This window comes from Pavona decussata, unplaced genomic scaffold (genome assembly GCF_977016875.1).
Source record: "Pavona decussata unplaced genomic scaffold, jaPavDecu1.1 SCAFFOLD_133, whole genome shotgun sequence".
NCBI classification, from domain to species: Eukaryota; Metazoa; Cnidaria; class Anthozoa; order Scleractinia; family Agariciidae; genus Pavona; species Pavona decussata.
In genome coordinates, this window is record NW_028145546.1 from 3,849,225 (window position 1) to 3,860,331 (window position 11,107).

Below are 11,107 nucleotides of genomic sequence, written 5' to 3' on the forward strand. Positions count from 1 at the left end.
CGTGAGCTGGTCACAATGTGATAAACAGTCAGTGTTCGTTAAGTCTCAAAAGCTCTTCGAAAATATTCGGGTAATATTAGACACTGTTCGGCTTATGACAAGGACACCATTGATACGATACAAAACGCGAAATCACGTGAGGAGTAAATAATTAACTGAGATCCTTCATAATTAACTGATAGCTGAGAAATGACCAAAATTTTAGCTGATAGCTGAGAATCCATCACCCACGCTTTTCAAATACTAGTCTCGAAGTGCTGCATCGCTTAATTTCTGAGAAGTATATAGGCGTCTTTTTGCTAATCACAGAGCCTCTTGATTATCACTAATGAAAAAGTCAACAACTCTTTCCCTTCTTTATCTCACAGTGGCAAGGTTGCAGTTTACGTGGGAATTTTCCTGGCAACTTCGCACTAACAATCAATGTTGTGTAGGAGTGAGCAAAGTTTCATAATTGCATATTTAAATTATATAATCGTCCTGATTCAAGTGTGTAGACAACTGTATAGAACTGCATTTGTCACATCAAGTCACATCGTTATTCTTTCCTGGTCCGTCCCTTACCCTTGGTCTGGTAGTCTGGTAAGCTCAAGTCTCTCTCAAGTGCATCCCAAAAGTGAGTTTTTTGGGGGAACTTTTCCCAGTGTAAACAATTAACGCCTTCTAAACATTCAGGTATTTTGCACTCCCTATAAACTATCGGCACAACCTGGTTAGCGGGTTTTCTAATGAGAGATATCTCAAGGTCAAAGATACACCAGTTACTGTCTACGAAATCTGGAGATAAGATCAACACTGTGTTCCTACTACGGTCAATCGCCTGATAGATGTTCTCTGTGATTTTCATTCCAGGAATGAAATCCCGAAAGTCGATAAAGCAGGAGAAGCTGCGCCGACCTTCAAGTTCTGTTAAGAGTTCTTCCATAGCCCAATTTCTGTCTTTACTACTGTAGCAGATGAAGACGTCATGTTTTGCCTCGTATTCTAAATGAAAAGAAAAACAAAAATATTTTAACATACTACCCAAATATTACATGCGGAGTGTCATCAAAACCACGTTCAAAATAAGCAAGTTCATTTTATCAGGGGCCCGAATTAAGTGCTATTTTTACACTGAACTGCTTTCAGCTCTATAAGTTACGTGTACATTTGTGTTTACAAAGATTTCACAGGAAAGGTAAGATCAATTGGCTTGAACGGGATTCGAACCCATGACCTCTGCGATGCCGGTGCAGTGCTCTACCAACTGAGCTATCAAGACAACTGGGAACTTGTTATTATGTGAATTCATAGTATATCCGTAGAGGTGAAGAGAAAGAAGTGAAATATATGAAATTCATATATTTGATATTTAACTGCGAATGAACTGAGAATTTTATACACGAGAGACTATCGCAGTTATGTACGCACACTAAAGTAACACCTTCTATCTCCTCACCTCTACGGGTTAATGCAAATTCAAAGACTGATGACTCCCAGTTGGCTTGATAGATCAGTTGGAAGAAAACTACACCGGAATTGCAAAAAAATGTATATATTTTCACCCTTCCTTTTCGCAGCTGTTTTAAAACAACGTGTATAACAGTGATGGGTATTCTTGTCCCGAAAATCGGCTTGTTTGGGAGAAGGATCGGACTAAAGGTCTCTTGGTCCACCATTTTTAAGCTTTCTTATGACGAAATTCTTGACGAGATAATTTTGAGGCCTGAGGTAAAGATTAGACAGTTGCAGTCCTTATACTTGGTTAATTCTTAGTGATAACAAAGATGCCTTTTGGAGAACTTTGCTAGCTTGTTTGTTAAAGGGGAAGTGCCATGGGGATTCTCCCTTCCTTGGTCAAGCTTCTCTAGAGTTATCTTTAAATGCCGTTCGCATATGTCAATTGGTTCTAGGTCACCCGTGAATGAGGTGACATAAAGTAATTCTCAAAGAGAGAATGACCCGCGATATGTCAATGAACTTATTTTATCCAGGACACCAGAGAGAGCTTGAAAACCTAAGTCCAACCTTTTCATTTTTGTATTCATTTCAATGTTGGCCATACATAGCCCACCTCCCCTCTTCAAAAAAAATTGTATTTTCGGAGTGTTACTAAAAAGAGATGACATAGTGCCTTTAACATCTGGAAAAATAACTTGATCATCTCGCAAAGACCACTTGTAGAATCCCAGACCACTTTTACGAGATTACACCCACCACTAAGGCCTACCTGGAATGTCTTGGAGGGAGGGTGTTGGACTTCCTCTGGGCTGTGTACTCTTTGGTAGTTCGTCATGCTGGCGAAGAAGTGGGATTTCACGGACAGAAACAATAGCACCAGCATCATTTGGAAGCCTCAAGGCTTCTTCAAGTGCATCCCAAAAGTGAGACTTTGAAGAGAAGTCTTCCCAGTTGAGATAACTCCTACCTTGTAGTTCCACGGGCGCTGTACATTTCTTGTACACGATAGGTACAATCTGATGAGAGAGTACTTTTTCCAGTGACAACGACAGTGCCACATTTAGCTCAAAGCTGCAGTATTCACTGGCTACAAAATCTGGCGTCAGAACAATGAGTGTTTTTCTACTACGTTGAACTTCTTCAGTAAAGGCCTCGAAGAGCGACAAACCAGGAGGAAGGTCAAGACAGCAGGAGAAGTCTCGATTTTCTAGCTCCGTCAGGAGTTCCTTGGATGCCCAGTCGCGATCATTTTCGCTACAACAGATGAGCACGTCATTTCTCGTCTTTGGTGTAATGTCTGCAAACAAAACAAACGCAAAACATAACGATGTTTTAAGATGGTTACCATTTGGTGATGGGGTATTTTCTTGGCCCGTCAATCTGTTTTAAGCTCTTCCTTGTAACTTCTGTTGGGTTAACTTGGTATTGACGTCTGACTATTCATTAGCAACACCCTGGCAGTCATGAGGCTGGAAGGGCTGTCGAAGTGAAGAATCCTGACTGGCCTTTGAGAGGGATCATAAATTTAAGGTCGTTACGCCAATTATCAGATTCTTCCGTCGAAAAAATATTTTAACTTTTGTACCCTGTTGAATTGAACGAGAAAGTTTAGTTCACGTCCCAGAAAAAGAGGTCAGTGGCGAGCGAGAGCTGTGACGTCAAACCAGGAACCTAGAATTTAGTGCTGCTTGTTGTTGCTTTTCCTTTTCGTTGTTGATGTTGTTGTTGCTTTTGTTTTCCTTTTCTTTTTCATCTATTTCATTTGTTGCCTTCCTAGTAAAGGGTGTGCTTCGGTGGTTTCCGCGGGCTTTATAACGGAATCTTGATCCATGTGATGCATGAACTGATTGGACGCTTACTATACAGTCACACTGATGCACAAGCCCCTTTAACTCTGTTCCAGGGAGAAGCATAAGGCACCTAAGAAGACCCTTTTCCAAAATTAATAATTTATACCCTCTGAGGGAAAAACACTCATGTGGCGAGGCAAGTATTGGACTGCTACTTACATGAAAAAAGAAAACAAGACGAGCAAGAAATAACTTGATATGATTCATGCTGCAGGATTTGGAGAGAGTGGGCTATAAAGCAAAAAAAAAAAAGCCAGAAACATGCAGATAACCGTGTGCATGGGGGATACTGGCCGAAACTCTACTCTCCACCAGCCTGCGCGCGATGTCTCTTCTTTCCGATAAAAGGAAATAATAGCCTTATGCGAGCGGCGGCTACAGATGATGCACACTGTGTGAAAATATAAACAAACACGAGGAAAAGGACAACAGGAAAATACAGAACAAAAATGACTGAATTGCAGTCGCATGGATTATTGAGGAAGTACCTCCCCATTTTTTAGGGAGACTTTGAAATATTCCACGAGTTTGGAAAAGCAGCCGATTTAATATAGTTTCTTGAATACAACAAAATAGCACTCACCAGCATCAGTTGTAACAGGTATTTTATCTTTCCCTTGCTTTTCAAGTGGTCTGAGAAGAAACATTAAACAATCACATTTGTAAGTTAAAACACTACACAACTCATTCAAGTTGATACGTGAACTACTGAAATTGTTGCAAGCACAAATATTGTATTTCTTACGTCTTCTAAAACTTCGCTCTCAAAATTTCTATGGTACGTGTGGGCACCAGGTACCCAGTATTGGAGTTGCGCGCTATCTACAGTCGACTTCCGATAACTCGAACCTTCAAGGGGAATTGAAAAAAGTTCGAGTTATCGGGAGTTCGAGTTATTGAGGGTAAAATTATATAGAAGATGACCTGAAGGGAAAGGTAAATTGGTTCGAGTTAGCAAGGGTTCGAGTTATCGAGAGTCGACTGTACTTCATTTTCTGTCCTCTGGGTGATCCATCGTATATTATCTGAACACAATTTTCTATTTTTTTTTTTTCCTTTTCTTCGGAATACCTTCCGCTGATACACTGAGAATAAATAAGAGCTGAAGTTTCCCTGCTTGGCTTCCGCCATGATGCTGAATTCATAATGGTGGATGGTTCCTGCGCCAGTCATTAGTGTTATTCTTCTACGTCGTGGCGCAAAAAGCGTTGAGCCAACCGGGACCTATCGTGAATTTCCACTCATTTTTTTTTTATCTTCATTAATACTTGTCTAGCTAATTACAGGGTACGTGATAGATTTTGTGCACAAGTGGTTGTCAAGCTCCCAGGCCAAGCTACCTGAAAGACTTGTGCTGCGATGGTGCGGTTAACTGAAGGAATTCCTTCCACGTTCCTTACTAGGTCAAGTCTTCCAATCTTATGATAGCTACAGCCTTATGTTTGAAACACAACAACAGAGACTACTTACGAACAAACACCAGTACTTACCATGAACTTGATTTCGGCAACCTAAATACTTAAAATCATTGGCGTACGGGCAAAAGATTTTCAGGGAGGCTGAGGATTGTTTGCCTGAATGTAACGTGTCGGCCGCTGGTGCACAGAGTGAGGAGGGAATCCAATATAAAAGTGACAGGGGTTAACGTCGAACCTTTTAGGGGCTAAAATTCGTGGTTTGGTACCCCTTAGGGTGCTAAAATCTAACATGACTTTCGTCATGTGTATGGTGCTACCTTTAAGGGGATTGAGCTGAAAAATATTGACAGGAAGTACATGTCAGTCAACTGATTTTAATTTTGATCTCATTCGTGACTCATCAATGAAAGAAACATGATTTCAACTTATTTATTAAATCACTTCACGCCTTCTTAACTTGGTACCTCTTGGGGGGAAAAAATTTTCGGACCACACCCACAAAACAGAATTCTGGTACCTTTTAGGGGTTCCTTTCAAAATTTCCGACGATCAGCCCTGTCACTTTTATATGTGAGACCCCTCTCACGAAAGAGAGACGGTATTGTCGCGGCAACGTGAGTATTGTTCACGAGAAATAGCCAGTAAGCGCTTTCTTGTACGAGTACATCTTGGCTCGTTTCTGTTCCTTTTTTTTTTCAATTAGCGTATTTCAAAGACTGTTGAAACCATTTGCTCGAAGAGACCTGCGCGACTACTCTCATTCGCGTCTTGGTCATTGTTCTGTAAAATCCCTTTTCGCTTCCCGAGCGCATTTCTTCCTTCCCGAGATAACATTACTGAACTTCATTTGTAAGTAACTCTTAAGTCTAACATCCAGCGTTAAAGAAGATCAACTATGCGAGAATTCCTCTGAAGTTTTTGAGGCATTTATTCTCTTTTTCTTGAAGCCTTAGATTTTTCATCTCTTAACAACAGTTAAAGCTAATTATATAATTTGAGGTAAATTTTGATCCCGAGTAGCAGACCAGTTTTGCCCGAATAAAATAATTTCTTTGGCGTCTGGGGGACTGCAGACACCAAGCCCTCGCAAAACCATTAATCGCAAGATCAACTTCATCGTCATAAACCTAAAGGCAACAACGCCTTCAGAAAATATGTCATACTAAAATCACTGACTAAAAGATCAATAGTGACTTAATACGTTTTAAAATTCTCAACAACATTAATGTAAATCATTGCCCACCTTATCTGATCCAGTTTATTGTAAACTGCTTTCTCATTTGCGATAGTCACGTCCAATTCCTCATCGAATCCAATTTTTTTAAATTCTCTTTCCAATCTTTGTTTCACTTTCTTGCTTTCAAAGTCCTCCACAAATGACAAGAAACTGTCTTTCGTATTAGAAAGCAATTCCACAATGATCGAGCCAGGTGCAATGTTCGCTACTTGAAGTCCCGGTCCTTCCAAAGCGCCCCTTACTGCCCCCGTAACTAACTCCGGGTTTCTGTAATAGAAGGCTCCTAAAGCTATGGCCGCAACCCCGAGCCCAACCAAGGCACCTGCCGCCAATGGCCTGTCAGCAATTTTAAGCGAGAATGAAAATGAAAACAAAGGTGTACTGGCTGATGCTGATAAATCAAGGGCAGGCCTGGGTCCCGCTTCTTCTTCTCCTCTGGCAGGAGCTTCAGCCATTTCGTTTAGAAAGGTCTGTATCCAACTGTGTTGCTCTTGACAGTGCTAATCACAGGACTACCCGATGACGGGAGAGATTCCTCGCTCTCAGTTGCTGCTATAATAATGATCATCCCATACTGCTTGCGATCCTGAAGAACAGTGCGCAGGACATTTTGTTGCGTGTCAATTCCAAAGAACCAACCTCGTTCCCAGGGCCTTTTCCCTAGCTTGGGGGTAACCCGCCCCACCCCCAAGCTAGGGAAAAGGCCCTGGGAACGAGGTTGCCAAAGAACGCCTTACTGCAACTAAGTTACTCTAAGTATCAAGAGAAACTGGAACAGGAAAAATGTACTGTACACATGAGGTGCCGTTTTTATTCGCGTGGGTTTTATTTTCGAAGGTTCACGAAAACTAGCAATTAACGGGAAAAGAATGGTACATGTGTTACTAGCGTTAACCGTAACACAAATTAACAATGTAACGCTATTGTGCTTGTTATTCAACGTATTTTTTTTCTAGTTTGTGATTCGTCGAACATCCCGAAAGTATGTAGCAAACAGACTCCGCTTCCTCCCCTCCCACTCACCATCGCCTGCAAATGAAGAGAAATGGTCTTCCCTTTCATATTTTGTGCGTTCCGCGTTTTAGTACTCCGGTGTTTTCTAGATTTTAAGTATTCCAATTTTCTTAGTTTTAGTATCTCGGTGTTCCGGTCTTTGGTTTTTAGTACTCCGACAAGATGCCTGCTTTACTGGCATTACGCGTGATGCTGGGGCTGATTCATTTTTTCCAACTGTATGCTTCGCCGATTGATAAACTATCCTTGCTAATGGAATAGTTTGAGTCACGACGATCGCGTTACGTTGTTTTCCTTGTGTTACGCGACTCAGACTTTCACCGGAAATGTGTGGAATTCCATTACGATAACGTAAGCTTCTCAATGACCTCTTTTTAGTCTCGCGTCGTGGTCAAGGACTGTCTTACAAAGCACGATTCCTTCGCCATGAACTCACCAATTTCTACCGTTTTAAATGTCGAGTGCTTATTAGAAGTTATTCTTTCGATTTGCCGCTTCAAAATGGTGAAATTTCCGTTTGAAAACGGCACACTTGAGTCCAGAACATGTTATAAAAAATATGGCCCCAAATTTAATCTGTTTTTAATAAATAGATCAAATGATGCGTTGACGTCACACAGGTAGGGGTGAGTGGGTCCCCTCCCTCGCGATGTAAGCGACAAGAATGGATTTTGATTGGCCTGCTTCTGTTGAAGACAATCAGAACAATACACCCCGAGTAGGAGAGGGGTGAGTTTAATGAATAAATTAATGTACCGATTTGAAGCTACGACGAAGAAAAAGAAATCGTCCCGTTTTTAGACACGGTATGCCCCCTCAGGGCATCCCGCGTAATAAGTATTCTGGTCAAGTTTAACCTTACAGTGTGTGATATGATCGTAGTCTGAGCCGTCTCCTGTTCCTGTTCCTTAGGTGCCAAAGGCTTTTCATGCGCGGTTTCCGGTTTCGAACCACGCTAAAAACATTTCATGTGCTTGTGCATGTGATCAACGTAGGTAAACCGCCGGTTTGATTGACAGATTAGAGACAAGGTCAAGGTCCATCTGGCACGGTAAATCAAGGCGCTCTGCGCGAGAGGTTTTCTCGCGGCTTCGCCGCTCGTGTCTTCGGCCAACAAAGCTCCTTGTCGCACGCGCGAGAAACCTCTGGCGCCCAGGGTAGTTCCTACCTACATAGGGCGTGAAGTTAATCGAAGAAGACGGCTGACATTTCAGACTAGACATGATCGCTTCTGGAACCAAAATACATGGAAAGCGGAAATAATTTCACATCAAAACGAAGAGCTCCAGGAGCTCCCGATGAGTGCCTAATTCTTGAGTGGAATGTTCAGGGCATTGCCTAAAAACGCAACCATACAAGTTTACCGTTAATAGCCTCTTATAAATCATAACAAAATATCGATGAAGGATATTACCATCCTTTCCTGACAGTCGGGAGGGCAAGGTATAAAAGTCACGCAACCAAGCAAAGTTTAGCGAACGAATCTGAAGAAGCAGCTCTGTGGATAGAGAACACGAGCTTTCTTGTTCATTCGTTTTCTTTCCGCCGTTAGTTTACCCGCCAAAAAATAGAGAAAGTAACTGCTGGCGGTCGCAGGGTGATTTAGTTAAAGAGATTTGCTGCGACTTCGCAGCAAAGCAAACATTCAAATACTCTCTTGGTTATTACAATGCAAGGCGCTGGCTGTAATCACGCGCTACAAAGTTTTTCGTGGTCTCTTAGGACGCATAGACTAGGGACACAATTGTACAACACTTGTGCCTTGAGCATCGATGCCCTCCAACAAATAAAGGTTCAGCAAACTTAAGTCCAATAATTTGTTTAGTATTTGATTATTATGCAGCTACATCACTTTCGCTTCGGCCCGTTATGCCTCATTAACATTTTTCCAACAAGTTCTAGCTGCGAATACATGGCGTGCCGCTTGGAAAAAACCCAAGAAACCGGTGGGTATAAAAAAAATAGCTATTACCTCAATCAGTTGGGGCTGTTAATGTCGTCTTGTTCTCTCCCGTGATTAGCATCTCGAAACATCAGGATCTCGCGGGCAGCCGGTCTGCTTTTCCGGTCATTGATGTCGAGGAATTTTTGGAGGACTCCGCACCCCGCGGGGGGAGGGGAGGGGAGGGACTCCCATACAGAAGTGAAGGGGGTGATCGTCGCAAATTTTGAAAAGAACCCCTAAAACATAGAAGATTTCTGTTTTGTGGGGGTGGACCGAACAATTTTTAACCCCTAAGGGGTACCAAAATCAGTTGACTGATATTTACTTCCGCTCATATTTTTCGGCTCAATACCCTATAAAGGTACTACCATACCTCTGACATAATTCATTTTAGATTTTAGCACCCTAAGGGTTACCAAACCACGAATTTTAACCCCTAAAAGATCTTTCCTTTTCTGAAGTTTTATTCCAACATCCCAATTTATTCAGACTCGATTTGATCTTACATTACAATTGTACTAAGATTTAATCAGTTCTATTTGCGCAACAAGTACTTTCCCTTCAATCACGAGCACAGTAAAATCCCAAGCCTACACTATTGTAATGCTCCTAAATTTTGATGCTATTACACGATTACATGCGTTACTTTTCCTAATTTGGCTTAATAGATGCGTGCGGTTACATTAACTTTGGACTTTGCCAGATTACAACAGTAAATCACCTTAGTGCCGAGCACTAACTGGGGACACTTTCCAGATCGAATTGGAATTTAGAACTGTTGGTTTTTGTGTAGTCTGTTGTGTCACTAACTTAATCCGTGGTGTATTTCGTGATATTATTCATTCAATTTCTAGTTAATATTTTATCACGCAATACTTTAGTCAGGCACGTCAGGTTCGTCTTTCCCGACAGTGATTACTCGAGCTAAAAGGCTCAGGTTTTCACTGGGATATAAGCATAATAAGAATAAGGACAGACGCACGCGCAGAAGACCATTTCTTGACGGAATTCTCGATGCCAGTTTCCCTCGATGTTAAGCAAGATGGCGCACTGATACGGTTGACTGCCTTGTGCTTGTGCCAATGTCGCCCCCTTTCTCATTAGTGAAAACTGCGACATAAACATAAGCATAAGCATAAGAAGAATGAACACGTTCGCTCTTCTTATGCTTATGCTTATGTTTGTGTCGCAGGTGTTCTCACTTGTTTAAGCGGTGTTGGTGCTTATGCTTTTGTCCTAGTGAAAACCAGGTTAAATTGTGTTCCAGCACCGGAAAATCCAATCGCTATTGCACTTTTTGCTTCGTCAAACCGGAGCTGCGTGAACACAATTAAGTCTGCGCGTGAGCAGTTGGGAACACAGAAAATCTGAAGTCAGACGCAGGACCAACTTACCCAGTAAATAATGAACTCAGTCGGTCTAAGGTTTTAAGTTGCTTGATCAATGACCGACTTGAGGCTCATACTAATCTCGTATTAAAGCTGAACATCGGTTTGACCGTAAGGCGGGTCTTAATGTTCACAGTAACTGGGCTTTTCAGCTACTTTATACCTGGGTAAATGTAAGGCGCGTTTTCAGGAGCCGGGGCGAGGAGCACTCTCAATGCATGAACTTTTGCACCCACCAAGAAGGGGCATCGGTTCCGGTATAGCGTTAATGCTCGAATAAGCACAGGCGTATATTCGAGGGGCGCTTATTTGATAATTTTCAAATTATGGAAATGGTAGTTCACTTTCACGTTTCCTGAAAACAATCAACAATGGCTGAGAATAGTTGAAAATAATTCTACCATATTTACAAGATATTTCTTTTTACCTCCGTTTGAGCCTTACTAAAACTTTCCGCCAATTGTTATTGTTCAAAATATTGATGTCGTAAATTGAAATAGCTTGGCAATAGCAGCGGATTATCTTTCTGTAGTTGAAGCAAACTACTCAGAATGTCCCACATAACGCTCTCCACTAGTAATGAGCATGCTCATTAGATGATCTGTGAGCAGTCTGATCCTGTTAATCAGGCAGGCTCTATATTGTCATGTAGTGACCGAGTCCTTTTGCTTAAAGATAGAACAAACACTTCCGTATACTTTAAATGGTGTCACGCACTCTGCCCTCAAGGCAAAGTCTCTTCCAAGAAGGATAGGAAGGGCAGGGTAAGACTGCTCCGACTGAAAAGAACGTAAATAATACTCAATTTTCATGAG

The 11,107-nt window shown here is 41.7% G+C and overlaps 1 protein-coding gene across 1 annotated transcript; it reads right to left on the minus strand.

Moving 5' to 3' along the window:
* Positions 1-43: 43 nt before the first annotated feature.
* Positions 44-9,063, minus strand: LOC146468315 (uncharacterized). The gene is made up of 5 exons (XM_085124995.1): positions 8,932-9,063; positions 5,952-6,531; positions 3,874-3,923; positions 2,210-2,737; positions 44-984 (listed from the first exon to the last, which is right to left on the minus strand). Exons 2-5 carry the CDS (start codon positions 6,398-6,400, stop codon positions 539-541), a joined length of 1,473 nt encoding a protein of 490 aa, XP_084981121.1. The 5' UTR covers positions 6,401-6,531; positions 8,932-9,063; the 3' UTR covers positions 44-538.
* Between the last annotated feature and the right edge of the window lie 2,044 nt (positions 9,064-11,107).